The sequence below is a fragment of the Scyliorhinus canicula genome, chromosome 8, assembly GCF_902713615.1.
Source record: "Scyliorhinus canicula chromosome 8, sScyCan1.1, whole genome shotgun sequence".
In the NCBI taxonomy this organism is placed as follows: domain Eukaryota; kingdom Metazoa; phylum Chordata; class Chondrichthyes; order Carcharhiniformes; family Scyliorhinidae; genus Scyliorhinus; species Scyliorhinus canicula.
This window is the reverse complement of record NC_052153.1, coordinates 31,180,453-31,203,430: the sequence shown is the minus strand read 5'-3', so window position 1 is coordinate 31,203,430 and position 22,978 is coordinate 31,180,453. Positions and strand designations below refer to the sequence as shown.

Here is a 22,978-nt window from a genome sequence, read left to right as displayed (position 1 = left end):
ATCTCTGATCCTCTGATCCTGATCACTGGTTCTTTTCCCGTTTTCTCTGACCCTGATAACTGGTTCTTTTCCCATCTTCTCTGACCTGATCACTGGTTCTTTTCCCGTTTTCTCTGACCCTGATAACTGGTTCTTTTCCCATCTTCTCTGACCTGATCACTGGTTCTTTTCCCGTTTTCTCTGACCCTGATAACTGGTTCTTTTCCCATCTTCTCTGACCTGATCACTGGTTCTTTTCCCGTCTCTATGCTTTAGTATTAGCAGCTTTGCCTTCACCAACCTATCCCCAAAACTGTGGGATTGCCTTTCTAAGTCCTTTCCATGTCCGTTCATGCAAGAGCCTCCTTAAAATTCCCTTCTTTAATTAGCTTTTCAGTCAGCCAATGTATTATCTCCTTTATTAGATCCGACTTCCGTTTTTTGAATAAATTTAGAGTGCGCAATTTTTGTTTCAATTAAGGGGTACTTGTGGCTTGGCCAATTCACCTATTCTGCACATCTTTTTGAGCTGTGGGGGTGAGGCCCATGCCGACATGGGGAGAATGTGCAAACTGCACATGGACAATTTCCCGGGGCTGGGATCGAACACAGTTCTCGGTGCCGTGAGGCAGCAGTGCTAACCACTGCGCCATTGTGCCACCCTAACTTCCGGGTTGACACTGAGCCAAAAAGGGTCTTTGGGATGAGTGGGGGTCATCATTGGGGGGATGACGGGCTGAAGGGGCTGGGTAGGAGGGGTGCACTGAGTCAGAACATTTCCCAGATCCTCAAACCCAAACAAGGCCTGTTTGTGTTCCGAGTGGAGGTGATGGAAGCTGCATTAGAAGTGACGCACTCAGCCCTGAACTGAGTATCCAGGCTGCCAGGAGTGGGGGGCAGCTAGCCAGAAAGCCTGCCTTTGTGCACCAGCAATTTGGTGAAGTTATTGAAAAGATTAACAAAACAAACAACAGTCCTCACCCTTCACCCCCCTCCCACACTTCCCATGCCCCATCCATGCCAAGTCATGCCCCAACTTGTAGCCTCTCATACCCCATGCCACTCTATGCACCTCCATCCATCCTATATGGTCCCTTATATATACAATGAAAGCCCACACCTCCAAATCATCCCCATGAACCTTTGTAGTCCAGTTCCAACTCTTGCCAACCCATGCCCTACCCACAACCTTTTCCATTCCTCCCTCCTTGCTATTTCACCTTGTATCTATTAAGGGAACACTTCACGAACCATGCTGACATAATAAATTCATGTGTTGATGAAGTCACTAATTTAAAAACTTCTCATTGATTAAGAAACAGACGCAATACATTGACATTCGTTCAACATCTTTCAACTAATCGCCAAAGAAAATTGGCATTTCTAATCTACAATCACTTAGAACTGTCACTCAAATTGCGCACTTAACATTCACACCACTGTGATAATGTTCGGATGCCAAATCAGTCATGCAGCACAAATCCGGAAATGGAGGCCCTCATGCTGATTAGGGTTGGGGCTAGAATTCCATACTTCTTTTGCTTAAAATTGATCAGAATTGAGACCCTTGACAGCTTTGTCAGTTCCAATGACCTTCGACAGTCCCACTGTGTTTTGACAGTTCTTTGACAGATTTCACAGTTCTTTGACAGTTCTATAATTCCAAAGAGTTAATGCACTTTCCATGCGCAAGCATATCTATTTTTAATAATCCTAAATGGCACCTGACCTATTCAAAAGGGTATCAAACCTCTCCCAAAGATGTCCTGGGACCATATTCAAGGGGGGTACCTTACCTTTCCAAAAGGATACTCTGGCTATTCAGGTGAAACTGCAAGGTTCATGCCAGCTCCTTACAGATCAAATTTGCATACTTTGGGTTTCAGACTCCTCCCTCACCAAGATCAACAATACAATGTAAGGGGAATCAACAAAATGATACTGTATTTATACTCTTCTCATACAGTATAAACTTCTTGATTTTCCTTGTGATGCAGTCTAGTGAATGTTCCGGTGAGGACAAGACAAAAAGCTTTGACAAAAAAAATCTTTTTTTTAGTAGTATTAAAATTCTTTCGTAACATTTTCAGTTAAGCCACCTCACATTCACTTCTTTTCCAAAGAATCCAAGTTGAAATTCTTTAACTTTTCCTCATAACTTAAATTTCTGATACAACAAATCACCTTCACTGATGGATGCTGATTCATTGTACGTACATGTTTCATGTTTCAATATGCATCGCTTTAGCTATGTACATTAAAATCCTTTAGTTTGTCTACATAATTTGTGTGTGTCCATCAATTGCCTTTACACTAATTATCTGGGAATATCTTGGAATTGTTAATTAATTTTCTTCTATTTTTATAGTGCTGATGAATACTGTGAACGCTGGCTATTGTTAACCTTAGATATTTTAACAGCCTTTTCTGCTGCCTATTGTCAAGTTTCAGTCTCACTGAATAAATTTAATTTGTTCCATAACGCTTAGGCCATGATTTTTCAGGCCAGTTCGCCGCGGGTGCAAATCACGTAATGACCGCTAACTCTCGTGAGAGGCCAAAAACGGGACTTGCGCCGACAAGGGCGTGAACCAGATTATCATAAATTTGAATTAATTTAAATATGCCGGAACAGATTAACGCCATTGCAGGTGGAAATCGCTACTGGTTTCCAAAAACAGAAACCAGTTGTGATTGCCATACCAGAGGCTCGGAGGTGAGTATAACCCCTGGATGGTGAGGGGCATGGCTGGACAGTGCCCACTGGTACAGCCCCCTGGCACCCTGGCAGTACCAAATGACAGGTTGGCACTGCCAGGTTTGCACTGTTGGGGGTGAGGCCTCCAGCAGACCACATTTGAGGGGTGGGTTCCCACTATGAGGGGTTGCCAGCGATGTTGGGTGGGTGGTGGGAAGCACTGAAGCCCCCAATATCAATGATGTAGGAGGTGGGAGACACTGAAATCCGATGCTGGTGGTGGGAGAGCGGGGCCTTTACTTTGAGATTGGGGCACCCTTTAAAAACAGTGTCCCAATCTCTGTCGAGCCAGACATGTCAGCTCTGAGGCCCCACACCACCAGGGTGACATGGCAAAAAGCACTCCCATACTTTTTTTATAATAAAGTGTCAGAAGATCTGGAGAGAAAACCTGGCAACACGCCGATTTTCAGTCAGAAACTGACACTTTGATATTTTGGGGGGAAATTCCGCCCTTAATTTCCATTTAATGCAGGGTTTTCTCAAAAACTGCATCCATTGACTCAAAGAATTTTGCTGGATTACTAAAACATGAATTTCTTCTTCTAAATCCACGGTCTATTTCTTATGAGGTCAGTATACTTTAAGCAAGACACAATTGTTCCTGTCTATATTTAACACCACGGATGTTAGGCCAATTCTGTAATTCAGATAACAATTGGAATAGGAATGATTTTTTCAAGTACACTGCTACAACTCTTGTGTTTTTTGAGCTCCTTCTAACTAATAATTAGAATATCATGCAAGGTTATTCATTTATTTGCTTAAAAATACCACGATTTATCCCATCTAAGCCAGGTGTCCAGTTGACACTTTTCCCTTGAGTTTCTCCCCAGCATATGTTTTAATGACCTCAACATATGTTGTAGATTCTTGAGGTGAAATGATTGGATCTGGTATTTGTCCGCAGTTTCTTTCGGTGAAGGCTGATATTGACAATTTTCTTCAATACTTTAATGAATTATTGATCTGCTATAATATTTATGCTTATCCTTCAAAGTGCCTGTCTGGTGTTTACTTCTTATGTAACTGAAATATACTTATATCCTTTGTGCTGTTGTATTTTCCCTGTTTTAATCATTTTAGTTGAGTTTTTGCACTTTCCATTCTCCACCAGTCTTTGGTATTTTCCATCAGAAAATGTAGCCTGCTACAAAATCCACCAGGAATTGCAAACCTATCCACACCTGGCTGAAAGGTTGGAGAGAGGGGAGCTAACCCACAATTCCGACAGCTGCCCAGTGCATAAGTATTATACTGGGGGGGCAGCATTAATTATCTGTAGGTGAGACTTCTGCTCCTATTGCAGGAGGAAGTCCTGCCTTGTAGAGCTAATGGACAATCGGATGACCAGGAGCTCTGTAGTCCCAGCAGCACCTGGCGGAAGCACTCGGCACTGCTGGGATGACTGCCAGTCTCAATAAAGCGGAGCTGGGATTCCGAGGTAAGCCCAGGCTATCAACGGGACCTGCCTTGAGTAGGCAGGTTAAAGGAAGAAGTAGAACACTGGGGAGAGCGGAGCATGGTTGCCTCCGGTGGACACACGGGACAAAACAGGTCCCCTTATGCTTGCCAAACACCAGCCCATGCAGGTAAAGCTGGCGGATCCCTGTGTGACGTGGACCTCCCTCTGCCAATGCACCTTTAGGGGTGGGTTGAGGCCCATAAATTACCATTAATTGTTCACTTTCAGGCTTCAATTGTCCCATCCAATGATAGTTCCATCCCCCATATAATTTCAGAGAAGTTGAGGACGGGTGGGTAGCCGTTAGATTTTACAAGTCCCTTGTCTTCCAGCAGGTGAGCATAAAATCCAGCCCGGTGTAACTTTTCATTCTCTAATTCTGATTCTCGTTTAATTCTTCTTGGAATTAATTTAATAACCATCACAGCTTTCTCAGCTGAAGTCTCGATGCCTGTGCTAAATTTGGCATCAGCCTTAATTCAAAAGACGCACAGTAGTTGACCAATGATTATAGGACGGCGTGACATATTGTTTCTTTGTTCTTTTATGCTACCCATATTTTAATACTTATTTTGGGCTGGCTTCAATGGGAAATCCCATTGACAAGTAGCGAGAGTAGAGAATCCTGCCACCAGCAAATGGCGCGCCAAATTCTCCACCCTCGTTCGCAGCGGTAGTGCGGCGGATTCGCAAAGGATGCTTGTCATGCTGGCAAAAGAAAAATTTATTGCTTATCTCTTGCTACCTTGACAAGTGATGGTGTGCCATTTTCTTGAAACGCTGCTGGCTGTTTGGTAAAGGTGTTGCCATAATACTATTAGATAGGCCCTGGGCTGGATTCTCTGCCGGCGGGATGCTCCATTTTGCCAGCAGCCCGCGGGGGTATCTGACAGCGTGGGGATACCCCACAATGGGAAACCCCATTGAACGCCCGGCGAAATGGAGCATCCCGCCGGCGTGCTGAACCAGAAATCGGGTGCGGCGGGACCGAGAATCCACCCCAAGGAGTTCCAGAATTTTGATATAATGACAATGAAGGAACAGCAATATATGTCCAAGTGGGAATGGTATGTGACTTGGAAGTGATGGTTTTTCCATGCACCTGTCTCTGTAGGTGGTGGTGTTCTACTATTTGGGATTTTCATAGTGCATCTCAGACGTAGCACAGATTGTACACATGGTACACAGATTGATGGTTAGGCTAAGATTGTTAATCATTATTGCTTAACTGCTGAATATTCTCATAGAATTTACAGTGCAGAACGAGGCCATTCAGCCCATCGAGTCTGCACCAGCTCTTGGAAAGAGCACCCTACCCAAGGGTATAGGGGCTGGTTTAGCTCACCAGGCTAAATCACTGGCTTTTAAAGCAGGCCAGCAGCATGGTTCGATTCCCGTACCAGCCTCCCCGGACTGGCGCCGGAATGTGGCGACTAGGGGCTTTTCACAGTAACTTCATTGAAGCCTACTCGTGACAATAAGCGATTTTCATTTCATTTCATTTCATTTCAACACCAACACCCTATCCCCATAACCCAGTAACCAATTTTGGACACTAAGGGCAATTTATCAGGGCCAATCCACCTAACCTGCACAGCTTTGGACTGTGGGAGGAAACCGGAGCACCCGGAGGAAACCCACGCACACACGGGGAGGATGTGCAGACTCCGCACAGACAGTGACCCAAGCCGGAATCGAACCTGGGACCCTGGAGCTGTGAAGCAGTTGTGCTATCCACAATGCTACCGTGCTGCCCCTATCAAACATAGTATTTACTTTGTGTAAGATTAAGAAGCAATCAAAGTAACTTAACACACAATTTCATAGAGGGTTTTCCCTTCCGTACCTGATTGTCTCCCCTCTGGCATATTAAAATTACTCTTAATCATTATCATAGCCTGACAAACACTACCTGCTTAGTTTTAATGTGGAGATGCCGGCGTTGGACTGGGGTGAGCACAGTAAGAAGTCTTACAACACCAGGTTAAAGTCCAACAGGTTTGTTTCAAACACGAGCTTTCGGAGCACGGCTCCTTCTTCAGGTGAATGGAAAGGCTTGTTCCAGAAATGTCTATATAAACATTTCTGGAACAAGCCTTTCCATTCACCTGAAGAAGGAGCCGTGCTCCGAAAGCTCGTGTTTGAAACAAACCTGTTGGACTTTAACCTGGTGTTGTAAGACTTCTTACTGTGCTTAGTTTTAACTTGTAGTCAATCATACTTGTAGATTTAATTAATGGTCTGTTGCTTATTTTCTTTTTATCCAGATGCTGCTGCCATCTTTGATTTTACTGTTAAACCCACCCTCTTGAATACTATGCTGAATGACTGCTACACAGCTGAGGCACTGCCTTTAAATTACAAACTTAAAGGGAGGAATAAAATAACAAGAAAGCTAATGAAACTATTGATAAGTGTGAGGAATATAGAAAATGCAATGGGGAGGCGGGAGAACAAATTGGAAAGTCTGAAAGGAAAATGTATGAAGGTTATTGCATGATGTAAAAGCAAAGATTAAAAGCTTTTCAGGAGACAGAAAGTTGGAGAGTAGTTAGCCAGGAAGAATATTGGTGGATGGTGGGGATTCTCCTTTGCGAATCCGCCGTGCTACCGCTGCGAACGAGGGTGGAGAATTTGGCGTGCCATTTGCTGGCAGCTGGATTCTCTACTCCCGCTGCTTGTCAATGGGATTTCCCATTGAAGCCAGCCCAAGCTGCCGGGAAACCGGTGGGCAAATGGACGGAGAATTCCAGCCAATGTGTGATGTTGGTGCACCCGAGCACATAAAACAATTGTTGGAAATTGGTTCTGGGAAAAATAGGCGGAACTGCAGATATATATGACAATTGACTGTGACAGCTCTCGCCAGTGGTTGTTGAGAGATGTGAGTGGAGATAGCAGATGCTCTGGCCACCAGTTTCCAGTCTTAATTATGAAAATTGTGCTCCGTAATTGGAGAGTAGCCAGTGTAATATCTTTGTTTAAGGGCGAGAAGGATAACTAGCTAATAGGACATCATTGGTCTCGTGCCAATTGTGGGCAGCCATGCAGAATCCAGAGTTAGAGATGATATTATTTAGCAGGATATAGTAAAATATTGGTTGCTGAACAAAGAATTTGAAATCTATTTTAAAATATCTAGTGTGGATTTTTACAGCCCCTCCCACTGCTGGAAATTTTCAGTCTCACCATTTTGGAATGGCTCACTGCATTTAATGCCTGCCCCCCCCCCCCCCCCCCACCCTCCCTCTCCCCCATTGCTACAGGGCTGTAAAGTTCCGCCTTGGAAATAAAAAGCTGGGGCGGAATTCTCCGCGGCGGCGTCGGAGGTGGCTCCTCGCCCTCTATTATCTCCCCCCCCCCCCCCGGGAGGCTAGGAGCGGCGTTTCGTGCAACTCGGCCGCCGGGCCTTGATGCTGGCGTCAAGGCGGCGCGCCGAGAATGACGCGGCAGGCTGCGCCTAATGACGTCAGCCGCGCATGCGCGGTTGCCGTCTTCCCCTCCGCTGCCCCGCAAGACGTGTCGGCTTGATCTTGTGACGATCGGTGGGCACCGATCATGGGTCAGTCCCCTCCCGAGCACGGCCGTGGTGCTCGATCCCCTCTCTGCCCCCCACAGGCTCCAAACTCACCTTTTACGCTACGTTCATGCCGGCAGCGACCAGGTGTGGTTGCCGCCGGCGTGAACAGAATCATGGGTCGCCATTTTGGGGGTTGGGAGAATCGCGGGCGGTGTCAGAGCGGCCCTCCCGCAATTCTCCCACCCGGCCTGGGGAGCGGAGAATCACGCCCCTGGTGTCTGTAAAAGTAACCATGAAGCTTTAGGTGTGAAAACCTGTTCCCTAATAGGGTGGGAAGTGTCCAGAGATTGGGGCAGCGTGAGCTGAACTGAGCTCAACCGTTCAGTAAATGAAGCCCAAAAAAACCAGAGTGCCGAGAAAGCCTCGCTATACCCGCCCAAAATGGCACTCGGTTTCTCCCCCCCCCCACTCCCGATAAATCACACCCTGAATGTAAATGTATTTTGTGTATGTATTTTCGGGTGTTCAATTATCTCTTTCACAAGATGTTTGTTAGAAACATTTTAAGCCATAAGCCTATTGGCATGGGCTGACTATCGGCTGAAAATAAACAAAGAGTTAGGATAAGCAGGCGCTGCTTGGATCTGAGAGTCGGTGCTCGTTTGAAATTTGTTTGTAACTTGGTCTTTGGATAGGCAACATTACCGTAAAATCTGAGTGCATATTTGAGTATACATTTGAATTATGAGCTCTGGTAAACATTGAGAAAGACTGTAAAAAGAGACTTTAAGAAGTCATAGACAGATAAGTAGAATGGGCAGATCAGTGACAGATGCAATTTGATACTGGTGAGTATATATGTGTATCGGTACTGAAAATACATGGGGAGCAAAAAAAGTAATGGGAATATGCACTCAATAGAAGGAAATTAAAGGCATGTCCAAACAAAGGAACATGGTTTCAAGTGGATAATTCCATGAAACTTACCTGCCAGTAGTAAAACAGACAAAATATAAAGGGAAAAGATTTATACAGTCTGTATAGTTGATTGCTGGGAAGCATGGGCTGGATTCTCCGCCCCGCTGCGCCACTTTTCTGCCCCGACCCGCTGGCGAGATTCTCCGTTATGCCGGCCGGTCAATGAGGTTTCCCATTGTGGGGCAGCCCCACGCCGTCGGGAAACCCCCGGGTGCCAGCAAAACAGAGAATCCCGCTGGCGGAGAATCCCGCTTCACGTTTCCCGGGTGTTTATTTACTGTAACCTGTTTTGATACATGTTTGTAATAAAATACATTTTAAAAAACCAGATCAATGTGCGGGGATCTCCGGCCTCCGAGCCTCGTGTTTCCCGGTGATGGGAGGTGGTGTGGCGTTTACTGGTGGCGGGATTCTTTGTTCCCGCCCGTTGTCAATGAGAATTCCCATTGAAGCCATCCCATGCCATCGGGGAATCTACCGGCGGGGTTGTGCTGCTGACAGAGAATCCCACCGTCAGTGAATGGCCGGAAAATTCCAGCCAATAGCCTTTTATATATAGATTCACAGAATAAAAGGTCAAAGTAACAATGACATTTTTGTACAATATTGAGCTAGACGAGAGTTGGATTGCTAAATGTATTTTTGTATTCTCTATTATAAAATGCACATTAAAACCATAAAGAACAGACAATAGATGATGCCAGAGGTGGAAGATCAGCCATGAGACTAGAGACTTAAGGCACTGAGGGTATTTCCGCTGGGACAAGGAAGGCTAAGAACAGAATTAATGGAGATGTTTTTCATTATAAAGGATTATTAGAGTGAACAGGGAAAGGTTATTTCCTCTGATAGGGTATCAGCGATGAGAGATCATCTATTTTGCATTGCCACCAAGAGAGTGAGAAGAGCGATAGGGGAAAACTGACTGTTTTCCCACAGGAAGGTTTTGAATTTTTAATGGGAAATTGGGGAAATATCTGAGCAAAAAGAAGGTACAGATCTAAGTGAAGAAGCCATTGGTGTTAAATTGTTCTCACAAAGTGATGGAACAGACATGATGGACTAAGTATCCTAGTCCTGTGCTATAAACCTTTTTATGACTGAAGTTTAAATGTTTACAAAACATATTTATTTGGCTCTCCAAATTCTTTAAAATGAATGACACATGATTTTGCCTGTAGTTGTAGCTAAATGTCATATTTAGGGAAGAATTAGCCTGTCCTGTGGCAGGCAGCAGATAGAAATATTTAAGCTGATTTTAAAAATGTTGTTGAAATCGTTCCCTTTATTAGCCAAATTGAGGTGTATTGAAATAAAAAACATAAAATCACAGTAGTATTAAGTACTCAGCAGGTCAGTCGGCATCTGTGGAGGGAGAAACAAAGTTGAAACATTCAGGTCCATGATCTTTCATGAGAATTATGGCTGAATTCTACAGGAGGTGGGGGGTGATGTGTATCACTTGTCTGTTGCAAGACATGTCAATCCTGAACAGACCAATGTGAAACAGCGCCACCCATAATTTTAAAAACAATTTAGAGTACCCAATTATTTTTTTCCAATTAAGGGGCAATTTAGCATGGCCAATCCGCCTATCCTGCACATCTTTGGGTCGTGGGGGTGAAACCCACGCAGACACGGGGAGAACGTGCAAACTTTCCACGGACAGTGACCCAGGGCCGGGATTCGAACCCTGGTCCTCAGCGCCGTAGGCAGAAATGCTAACCACTGCGCCACCCTTAATAATAATCTTTATTCTTGTCATATGTAGGCTTACATTGCAGTGTTAATGAAGTTACTGTGAAAATCCCCGAGTCGCCACATTCCGGCGCCTGTTCGGGTACACAGGGAGAATTTAGAATGTCCAATTCACCATACAAGCGCATCTTTCTGGACTTTGTGGGAGGAAACCAGAGCACCCGGAGGAAACCCACGCACACACGGGGAGAAGGTGCAGACTCCACACACAGTAACCCAGGCCATGAATCGAACGTGGGCCCTAGAGCTGTGAAGCAACAGTGCTAACTACTATACTACCGTGCCGCCCATAAGGAGTTGAGGGTGTGACTTCTGGTCTTCAGTGGGAGGGGAGGGGGGGTGCCTGCCCTCGAGAGCTGCCAGCCGATTAAATTGACATTCAGCTCCAGCAATCCAAGCAGTGCTGGAACTCAGCAGTGAGTGCTGCTAGGGCTGCAATTAGTCCCCAGGATGAAGAGGACATGGCAAGGAAAGTCCCAAGTTCTGGACAGGGAGAGACCGGGGAGTGGGGTACAGGGTGCTTCGTTGGAGGTGGGAAATATGGTGGGCAGACAAAAAGTATTTGGCAGATGGGGGTTACCTCGGATACGCACAGGTTACGCCCCCCCCCCCCCCCCCCCCGCACCGAATAAAGGGCATATCCTTCCTCCCTGCCGTGCAACCGGTTGGATTAGAAAAATGGCCTTCCAACGGCTACCCGGGTGGGCTGCCAAATTTGTTGCCCTCCAATCTCCAGGGATGGGCAGGAGTGTGATGGGCTACCCATCCAGAATATTTTACCAACCCCCACCCCTGCCAAAACACACCTGGGGATTGGGGGGAGGGGGGGATGTGGTGGGATGAAGGTAAAATGCTGCCATAGGTTTTGTTTAAATCCTTCAATATAACTCAAGCTTGTGGAGATGAAAGTACCTTAGTGAACAATAGTCTAGGAATGGCTATTAATAACATGAATGGGAAAAAGCTTGATGTATTAATGTAATGTTTCTTTGTGCGTTAATGTAGTCCAGTTAAAATTAACAGTTCAACACCTGTATTTAAATAACTGTCAAAGGAATATTATACAGAAACATATCTCAGACTATTCATATCAGCAATAACTTTTAAGTTACTAATTTAGTAGTTCATATGTTGTACATAAATCAAGTATATGAATTGATTTATCTGGTATTAAACCTACAATCCTAAAATAAGCTGTATTTATTGACTTGTGGTTTTTTTTTGTTTCACAGTCCTGGTACTTGGGCTAGTTTGGTCCCATTCCAAGTGTCAAACGGGACCACCATCCTGCCAACGAATGTTCAGAATTACAGTTTAAACTTCATCAGTGAACCCTTCCTCCAAGCAGAAACAACAAACTGAGGACAACAAAGATCAAAAGTCATCTCTGGATCAAAAAGAAATGTTTTCAGAAACACAGACAAGTGATTGCTGCGTTCACAATCACCAAATTCTTGCAAGCTTAAAATCTGCATAAATGGTATTTCATCAGTGATAGTTAAGAGGGTGATTTTAGTCCTTGGATATAAGGTAACAGACCACGTCCAAGAAACCGGCCTTTATTGAACAATGGGATCCACTAGGGGACAGTTGTTTAATTTCCAGATCTGACAAACTTAATACACTTATTAGCTTTTAGATGTTTAAGAGTTTGCATGTTTAGGCAATTAGTGGGGTTCAGGTATCTATTTTTTTTCACTCAGTCCAAGAGTAGTAAAACTACAGCCCAGTCCTCCTGATTGAGGAGGTTTGACTTGTACGATAAAGGCTGGGTGAGGAATGTACATGTAATTTTGTGTTTTCTACAAACTGTTGTCTGAGGGGACAAAAAGCCCACAAAGCACACAATTAGTCTATGCACACTATGCTACTGCAGAAAACAAAACAAAAAGACTTAGGTGCAGTTTTACTGGATTTAGGTTTGACGATTGGCTCACAAACTGTTTCTTGTCACTGAACCCTTTTTCCTTTCACGTAATTAATTAACGCTTAGTATGCAGATCTGAACAGAACAAATTTGATAAAGAGACAGCATTTGGAAAAGCACCATGGTGCAGTTTTAAGCAGTAATAGTCCCTCAAAGTTTCAGATGCTCTGCAATTATCTGAATACAAGAATGAAGCTCACTGATAGTTTTATGTTGCCCTTAAAATGTCAGTAATTCTTTAAAAAAAAACACTTAAGAGGCAAGTGCAATTTAACATATCTGATTGAGGGGATTAATGTAAGTCCTTGTGCCCTAGGACTCTAAATTGAGGGGATGTAATATAACCTTTTAAATAATTCTGAACAGTTTTTTTTCGCCCCCTAAGAATGTGTATTAATTAAGGGAAAAAAAAGAATGAAAAATAGACACATCCTGCTGTGACATGCTTGCTTAGGAAGGCAATTAAACAGAATTGAAAACACTGCACTTGATTCCTTATACTCCATTACCTCTGTGGAGTTTAAAAATATATAATATATATATGTATCAGGTGTGTCAGGAAAAAAAAAGCATGGCATAAACAGTTTCCACGAACACAAGACACTGATGTGAAAGTGTCTCATGGAAGGTGTTGGTGAACAGCACCGCAGTTTACAAATCAATGGCGACAGGGATGCAGCCGCTAGGTTTTTCGCACTCTACCGAGTAAACACTATTTTTAATCACAGGGTGCCGAGTAATGCATGGTGCTTCTCTTGCACAGTTCGCCTTGCTATCTGCCTGATAGTGCTAGTGGCAGGACTCCAGTGTGCATGGCAAGTCAATTTTGCCTCTTCTGTTTCTCTGTAACTCTAATAGATCTATCCTTGATTTGCACGAAGTTATATAGTCCACATTACGTGCCTTGCCTTGGAAATAAAACAGTGACATCACTGCACACGTTTGCTGCATATATTATAGCTCATCCTATGAAATCTACCATTTGTATGAAAAAAATTATTTTGTACTCCAGAGGACAGTGTGACATCACTAATTGTCGATATTCAAATACTTTGACTTTGTTATCTCATTTATAAAGCATATCATGGCTGTGTATAGTTGGTGCTTAAAATTTTTAATCAGCCAGTAATATTTTTCAGTATTTTTGGCAAGTTTTTTCTATTAATCTCTCATGTTTTTCATCTTTCAATTACTTGTTTGGGGGTTTTTGAACTTGTAAGAATTATGCAATACCAAGTTTTGTCTAAATAGGTAAAGCTTTTAGCTATATTGATTATCACAAGTTAGTATGCAGATTAGCAGATGTAAGCTTTTTTTTTTCCATTTTAATTGACCAAAGTTGGCGCTGCTTTCTATGCAGCATGATAGGTCCTTACAAGATGGTTAGGGGAGGATGTTTTGGGGAAGGGGGACTTTTCTTTAAGAACTCCACAGCACAGCTGTGAAGAATAATGCCATTCGCCAAACATAGGCTGCAAAGTAACTATTCTTTCAACTGTGACAAGCTTTCAGCTTGGTCCTTCTATTGACTTTCCACCTGGGGTGCAAGATGAACACATTGAATTTAACAAAAAATAAAATGTTGTCATTTTCACAGGAGACGGGCTTGACTTGAGCTTCAATATTTATTGAGGAGCTGGGATTTTCTCTTATGGAAATTTTACTTTGGCAGAGCTCTGTGCCTCTGCTGATCCCAAAACCCTGAAGCAGAACTATGGGTCTTAAATCTTCCTTTCATGGTCCAACGCAAGTGACTCAATAAGGCCGTTTCTCCTCTTTAACCCGGAGGTAAATCACAAACTAATCAGTAGTGCTTTACACATGAAATTATCTTATTTTTGCTTCTCTGCATTTCTTTTTTTTAAATTTTTTATAAATTTAGCGTACCCAATAATTTTTTCCAATTAAGGGGCAATTTAGCGTGGCCAATCCACCTAACCTGCACATCTTTGGGTTGTGGGGGTGAAACCCACGCAGACACGGGGAGAATGTGCAAACTCCACACGGACAGTGACCCAGGGCTGGGATTCGAACCCGGTTCCTCAGCGCCGTAGGCAGCAATGCTAACCACTGTGCAACCGTGCTGCCCCTTCTCTGCATTTCTGCTCAATTCAGAGGAAGGTGAACTTCTTCCACTATTCCATAGGACACAGGAATTTGACTTAAAGAGATTGGCTTTTATTTCCTCGGTATCATTGGTTGCTGGCTGTTGAGTATTTACCATTCAACCATAGGCCCAATCATCAGGAGCAATAACAAGTACAGCTCAATTTGTAAACTCAACGCGATATGGAAATATAATTTTAAATATTTTAATCACAGACACTGCTTATTAACGCTAAACTGAATGCAAATCCATGTTGTTTAATTGAAATTACAGTACTAGCAGAAATCATAAAATACAAATCTCAAGGCAAAGTTTTCTTAATGTCTCAATTTAAAAAAAAACCTACTTAAATGTATGCTGAAGAACTTGCTTCAACCTGTTTTATCCCATTCCAAAATCTTTGTGTGAGAAGAGAGCACTGTTACCCCTTAGGATAATGAGAAGGCGGTTTCCTGAGAACTAACTAAAAGAGATGGGAGGGGTTTGCAACTCAAATCAAGTCTCCACCCTCCTCCTTCACCGGAATGCCAAATCTGAAAAACTGAAGCCACCCCATTCTATATGCACTGTTTCTGCCTTTTCTTGAAGTGCTTTGCAGTCTTGGCCTTTGGTGTTCTCACTGAAGTGCATTTCCCCAGAGTGATGTGAAAGTTTAGGCGCAATAGACATGGCGGGGGGGGGGGGGGGGGGGGGGGGGGCGGGAGCAGTGTAGGAGACTTGTATTGGAAAAAAAATCTGGCAGAACAAATATCTATAGCAATAGCTGTGGGAGTATGATTGAGGCACGGCAGCTCAGTGAATAAGTGTTAGTAGATTTGTTATGGTTATGTAATGTGAGGGGAGACAAAGAGGAGTCTTGAAAATGAGCCACCTGCCTTGCAGACTAATTTGTACACTGTATAGTTTTGTTAAGAACATTTTAAAGTAATTACCCTTTTTTGTAATGCAAAAATTTTTTAAATGAGTTAATTGGGGGAAGAAATGATTATACTGGCTTTTGAAAAAGCAGTTTATTATGCCATTTTTAAGAGAAAGAAAATCCTGTCTGGAAACTGGACTTGAGTTAAAACTCTCCAGTTACCTAATTTATATATTAAAAAAAGACTGTCCATATGGTGAGCTTGTGTAATCCTATGCTTAAAAAGTGTAGGTTCCTAATTTTTAATCCAGTTTTAAATGGAGAAAAGTTATATTTTATGAAGGTTATTTTGTTGTATTTAGTGTTGAAAAGGTTGGTTTTCAGAAACATTTCATAATGTCGGAAGGAATACTGTCTTTTTTTAAGTGTGTATGGCCTCCAGTAAAAGTTTGTGTGAGTTTAAGTGTTGGTATTTATGATTAGAGTGAAAGTGCACAAGCGGTTTGGCAACACATCCAGTACAGGCATCCCAACCAATGAATACACCCAGATAGGATTCCTGATTGGTCACAGTTGTGGCAAACTGCAGCACTCTGGGAACCTATCTCGGGACTCTTGGCTGTGACACTGGTAAGGAGTTTGTTTTTGTTGCACACCAGTGCGTTGCACTTGCACCAGACAAAGATTACGGAAAGATATCCCATATACAGTGTACAGTATTCTGTTTTTGAAAGGACAATGCAATGTTGCTGGCAGTTAGGTCCCAAGACGGATACCAGACATGGTTTACATATTCCTGTTAAAGTCTGCTGCTGATCATAACCAGCTGTGTGCTTCGCCAATCTTCCATTTTGATAGCAAAATTTGGACCCGCTTTTCTTGAATATGTAGCACATGCAGATTCAGTTGAAAGAAACTAAGAAAACCGAGGAAGAAAAGCGCTATTTGATTCTTTCACATTTGCAATGTTTAAAACTGATTCCACACATACCTTCAAACCAAATTAGACCTTGAACATTTTTTCTTTATGTTTTATTCTTTTCGAGCATGCAGTTGGCAACGAGACAGGCTTCACTGGAATATGCAGCAGGACAGGCTACATCATTGGTTTAATAAAATAAAAGGAAGCCCAGACCACGGATGTTGCTTTCTTTGACCTGTATAAATGGCATTTGTACTATTTCCCTCTCGGCGGCAGAGGGTATGATACAGGTGTCATGGCAGCAACTTCCTGTACTGTTTCCATCCCACAGCACTTTTGCTAAATTGTTAATAGTTAAAAGGGGACTTGTTGGAAATGGTCAATTTTCACCTTTTTGTTGCAGTTTTTTTTCCCTACAGGATGTATTTAATAATAAAAAAAAGAAAAAAAAAGTTGCGCTAGGTATGAGTCTCTGGAAATATCTGTGTTTTAAAAGTTTACTGTATGTTTCAATTTGTAAAACTGGTCTCAGTGTCAGTGGTGATACTCACTTCCCTAAATTATGCCGAGCTACTCTGATAAAAGCAGCATTTTCCAATCAAATCAACATTGAGTTAGGGTCAGTTGAATTTATTTTATTTGCAGACAATATATGAGATTTTCTTTGGTAACTAAGACAATTATGAAGGTCCTTCTGACCACTTAACTGAAAGGACTGGCTTATGATACAAGATACTTTAGTATTATAGCAATAACAAACTCCACTATGAAATATTGGCCAATAATGTGTTGCAGAGTGTAGGATAGTCATGGCATTTGCTTTTGTTCCACACTATAATCTACATTTAATAAAAGCAAAAACTGCTGGAAACACTTAGCATCAGTGAAGAACAGAGTTAATGTTAAGGTAGCACCTCAGAGGCCTGACGAAGGGTGACACCTGAAATGGTCCTTTGTTAATATTCTGAGGAAGGGATAAACCTGAAACAGTGCATTGTCTGATTTCTCATGATCTCCTAAATGTTTCAGCATTTTTGATATTTGTTTCAGATCTCCAGCATCTGCAGTAGTATTTGATTTTCCTTTTATTATCTGCGTATCATGCACACATCAGTAGTTTTAAAATTAAATTTGCACAGTGTAGATCCACTGTTAATGCCTAGGAATTCCTAAACAGTCTCACAAAAAAAAGGCATTGTTTCTGTTTTCAGCATCCCTTTCTCGGAATGACAGGAATCAAACTTTAGTTGTCAAAGAAAACAAAACGTGATTTAAAAAAGGACATGGTTCTGGGAATTTTCACATTCTTGTGTAGATGTGACATACAAATATGTCTTATTAGATACAGTACAATTGGTTGGGATCTTACAGGGTGAGTAGTTTGTTCGGTAGACTATATAAGTATAACGCACATGCTAGGTAGACCACACCCTGACACAAAGTAATTTTTTCTCCTCCAGAATACTACTCCATATAGCAAATCTCAGCACCCCTTTTGCCTGCTAAAGTCACAAGGATAACTAGTTCCGATTAAAGCAAAGAGGAAGAAAATTCTTATCTCATGCTGCCTGATTGGACTAAAAATTCTAATCATACTATAGGATTTGTGCCATCCATTGCAGTGAAGCTAGACATTTCAAACAAATGCAGGGTCTTTGTGTTTAAGAGGCAACAGTCAGGTCCGCTGACACTGAAACCACTTTCATCACGGAACTGTTGTGTTTCTAAAGAAATAGCATGATGCATTTTTATTATCAAAACTGTGCTGCAGGGACTGATGTGTATTATCAACTGAAGGAATCTTGTTGCAGCCCTGGTCACTACAGTAATGTATGTTCCACAAATGGAGACCATGGGATGTGACATTGACTTATGTTAATGCAAAATAAGGATTCGAAACAAAAAAAACCAGCATATGTTTACCAAAAATGTCAAACAAGCAGTGCCTGTTTAATCTTGCAGCCTCTGTTGAGTTCAGTTGTAAATCTATTCATTCAGACAACTTGTTTTCTGCAAAAGTGATCCAACTTGCAGAATATAAGGGTAATTCCTGCCCAGCTGTCAGCTTCCAAGAGCTTGTTTACCTGCTCCATGTTCACAGAGGCAGTTACACATCTATATATATTGCATTGATGTGTGTAATAGCCTGAAGTTCCATTTTAAGTCTTGACACTGCGCATTGTACAGATATTCTTTTCATCGTGAGTGTGGCTCCCAGTCAATCTGCAAAGAGCTCTTTCCAGATGGGAATTCTGAGAGGATTCTTACAAAGTATTGTAAGAACTTTTTGAGATATTTCTCTTGAGATCAACTTTTGTAGGACTGTGTGTTTCCATAGATACATGATGCTACATTTAGTACAGTAGTAGGTAACAAGTAGTCAGTAAGTGCTTGCTAGCCACGCACCAGGGTTGTTCCATTTTGAAACTTGTGGGGTTTCAATCCCATACACGCAGCGATAGTTGCCAAAAGGAAAAACACAGAAAGGCTACTGTAAGCATGACAGACCTTATTCTCTGCTGTGCTCCCTGTTTGAGGGCAGGTGTTGGGATGGTTCAAAGCTGCGGAGATCCTTGCAAACGGTCAACCCATTATGGGGCCTAAGTCTTCGCAAGTTTCAAACTGGTGTAAATTCAGCTTGACTTATGTGATTGTAACTGTTATATCCAGCCTATACTGCTAGCAGCTGCTCATACTGCAGTCAATTACTGGAAGTGGATATGTTTCCTATGCAAATAAAGAAAAAACAGTTTAAAAATAAAAATGAGCTATGCTACAACCATTGGTGTTCTGTCTCTTTGTTCATTTCTGAGTTGATAAGTGATCTGCTTTTAATCCAGCTGCACTGGGCCAAGAGATGTTGGTTAATGAAGTTTCAAAGATTAAATATTCGGTACAAAACCGAAAGTAGCTGTTTAATGTTCTGACTGTAATTAATCTGCTTTAGCCTTTAAGTGGATAAGTTGAAGCATCATTGGGATAGACATTCATCTTGGATGGTGACATTAAACAGATGGTATCAGGTTGACCACTCGTTGCACACAGCACCTGATATTCAGTTCCATTGAAAGGGCTAAATCGCTGGCTTTTAAAGCAGGCCAGTAGCACGGTTCGATTCCCGTACCAGCCTCCCCGGACAGGCGCCGGAATGTGGCGACTAGGGGCTTTTCACAGTAACTTTGTTTGAAGCCTACTCATGACAATAAGCTATTTTCATTTCATTTTTCATTTCCGTCAATTAGCAGGCAGAAAAACCAAAAATGCTGCAAATCATAGAGTCCCTACAATGCAGAAGAGCCTGCACACCAACCCTCCGAAAGAGCACCCTATCTGAGCCCACTCCCCACCCTATCCCCATAACCCCACCTACCTGCACATCTTTTTGTCTAAAGGTTAGGTGGGATTATGGGGATAGGGCAGGGGAGTGGTCCGAAGTAAGGTGCTTTTTCAGAGGGTCAGTGCAGACTCTCTGGGCCAAATGGCCTCCTTCTGTACTGTAGCAATTATTCTATGATCTTTGGACACAAAGGGCAATTTAGCATGGCCAATCGACATAACCTGAACATCTTTGGGCTGGGGGCGGAAACCGGAGCAACCGGAGGAAACCCAGGCACACATGGGAGGACGTGCCGACTTCCCACAGACAGTCACCCAAGGCTGGAATTGAACCCGGGCCCCTGGTGCTGTGAGGCAGCAATTCTAACCACTGTGCCACCTTGACACTCTTAAAATTAAGCACTACACCAGATGTCTTCAACCCATCAAGATAATTTTGCTGAACATCCAGATGAGGGGAATCATAAAAGCATTCACAGAAACATATATAGAAAATAGAAGCAGGAGGAGGCCGTTTGGCTCTTCGAGCCTGCTCCGTCATTCATTATGATCATGGCTGAGCATCAAGTTCAATAGCCTGAACCCACCTTCCACCATACCCCTTGATTCCTTTAGCTCCAAGAGTGATAACTAATTCCTTTTTGAGATTACCGCAGCTGATAATTTGACAGTGGTGGGATTCAAACCTACTTCTCCAAAGAGACTGGAGACTAAATCCAGCACCTCGGTCACTGAGCCATTTAAATGCTCAGCATGTCAGGCAGCAATTGTGGAGAGAGAAACAGAGGGCAGGATTTTTCAGATGGTGTTCCCTGCCAGACAAAACATCAGTGGCGAATCCACCCCACCATCCCCGATGGCCACCCTGTGCCGAATGTACATTCTATGGAGCATTAATTGGCTGGAGATGGGCCTTCTGCCCCTATCTGAGTAGAACATCCCACCTTACAATGTTGCAATCGAGCCTGATTGGTCAGGTGCTCTAGTCTCAATAGTGCCACCAGGTGTGATAGCCACTGCTGGAAAAGTACAGGGATCCCAGGATGCAGGTAAATCTGGGGATCTCCTTAATTGTCTGAAAACCTTCCAAGTGTCTGTTGCTTTTTTTCCTCTATGGATTCCAGTGCCTTACCCACTATTGATGCTAAACTAACTGGCCTATAGTTGCGAGGACTCTCCTTGCACCCTTTCTTGAATCCACTGGCCCCTCTCCAATGCACTCTCATCTCCCCCTTATTTAGGGAAGATGTAAAGATTAAGGGAAGCCCTTCCACTCTCTCCACTCCTAGTCCCTTTAGTTAGCTATCTGTACCAGGTGACTTACCTCTCCAAGGAATAGCCAACCTTTCCAGTACCTCATCTATTCCAAATCTCTTACGATTCACATTGTTTCCACCATCAACACTTCTACCTTCCTTCGTAAACACTTAAGACAAACAACTAATTACATTTCTAACCTTACTATGTGCCACTTCCTACATATCATCCACTTTATCCCTAAAAGGGGTGGTATTCACCTACTTTGCCTTTGCCAGTCTTATTTTTCTCTTTACATCCTCTCTCAAATATTGTATTTCCTCACCCAAAGGATTCACCTGACAAACATCATACAGCTTCCTTTTTGTTTCATCATATTCTCTATCAAACACATTCTCCAAGCAGCCTATTTTATTTGGCTTTTCTTTCACCCGAGTTGGAATATACTTGTCCTGTATCAAAGCATCTCTTCCTTAAAGATCCCATGTATTGTACCTGTACACTTCTTTAATGTCAGTCTCTGGTTGCATTTTACCCTGAACTAAAGGACAAAGAACAATACAGCACAGGAACAAGCCCTTCGGCCCTCCACACCTGTACCAGTCATGATACCAACCTTGGCCAAAACCCTCAGCAGTTCCTTGTGTTGTATCCCTCAATACCCATGTTGAAATTTATTTTGGTGAAATTAGCCATCGTTCAGTTTATAAGATCTGTATTAGATTGTTCTTTGCTCACCTTAATTTCTAATCAAAATCTTATGATGCAATGATCACTCTTACCCAAATGGCTCACCTCATTTTCCAGCACCTGCTTCGGCAATGCTTCCTTTCTAGTTGGATTGAGAACATATTGATAAAGGACACCGTCCTGAACACTTTTCAGAAATTTATCTGCCTCTTTTACCCTTCACTCCGACATTACCCCAATCGATATTTGGGTAATCAAAACCAGTATCATAGAACCATAGAAATGCAACAGGACAGAAAGAGGCTATTTGGCCCATCCTGTCCAAGCCAGCCCAAGAACACCAACCTTCTAATCCCACCTTCCTGAACCTGGTCCACAGCCCTGCATCTTACAGCACTTAATTGTATTGGAGTGGATTTGTTTATTGTCACGTGTACCGAGGTACAGTGAAAAGTATTTTTCTGCGAGCTGCTCAAACAGTTCATTAAGTACATGGGAAGAAAATAAAATCAAAAGAAAATACATGATTGGGCAACACAAGGTACACAATGCAACTTACATAGACACCGGCATCGGGTGAAGCATACAGGAGTGTAGTATTAATCAGGTCAGTCCATAAGAGGATCGTTTAGGAGTCTGGTAACAGCGGGGAAGAAGCTGTTTTTGAATCTGCTCATGCGCATTCTCTGACTTTTGTATCTCCTGCCCGATGGAAGAAGTTGGAAGAGTGAGTAAACTGGGTGGGTGGGGTCTTTGATTAAGCTGCCCACTTTCCCCAGGCAGCGCGAGGTGTAGATGGAGTCAATGGATGGAAGGCAGGTTTGTGTGGTGGACTGGGCTGTGTTCAGATCCAGGTGCAGATCCAGGTATTTTTCAAAAGAGTTTGAGGTCTCTATCTCCAACATCAACTCGGGCAGTGAATTCCAGACACCCACTACCCTCTGCGTAAAAAAAGATCATCTTCATTTCCCACCTACACCTTCTGCCACTTATCTTGAATCTATGTCCACTGGTTCTAGAATTTTCCACCAAGGGAAACAATTTTATCCTGCCCACCCTATCTCACCCCTCATAATTTTGTACACCTCAATTAAGTTATTCCCCAGCCTTCTTTGGTTTAGCTCAGTTGGCTAGACAGCTGGTTTGTGATGCAGAGCAAGACCAGCAGCATGGGTTCAATTCCCATACTGGCTGAGGTTATTCATGAAGACTCGTCCTTTCAACCTTGCCCCTCACCTAAGATGTGGCGATCCTCAGGTTAAATTACGACCAGTACGCTCTCCCCGTCAAAGAGGAAAAGCAGCCTGTGGTCATTGGGGACTATGGTGACATTATACACATCTGCTGCACTACCTTCATCAACCCTTCTTGTCACTTCCTCAAAGAATTCACTAAAATTTGTGAGGTACGACCTTCCTTCAA

At 42.9% G+C, this 22,978-nt stretch overlaps 1 protein-coding gene across 14 annotated transcripts in view; it reads left to right on the top strand.

Moving 5' to 3' along the window:
- The window catches only part of LOC119970170 (nuclear factor 1 B-type-like), a 743,034-nt gene extending 730,227 nt beyond the window's left edge, over positions 1–12,807 (top strand). For all 14 annotated transcript variants that reach the window (XM_038804340.1, XM_038804343.1, XM_038804348.1 and 11 more), the window contains one exon: positions 11,691–12,807. In XM_038804340.1, the coding sequence (XP_038660268.1) occupies positions 11,691–11,820 (130 nt within the window). In that variant the 3' untranslated portion in view covers positions 11,821–12,807. The remainder of the gene's footprint in view (positions 1–11,690) is intronic.
- Positions 12,808–22,978: the final 10,171 nt, after the last annotated feature.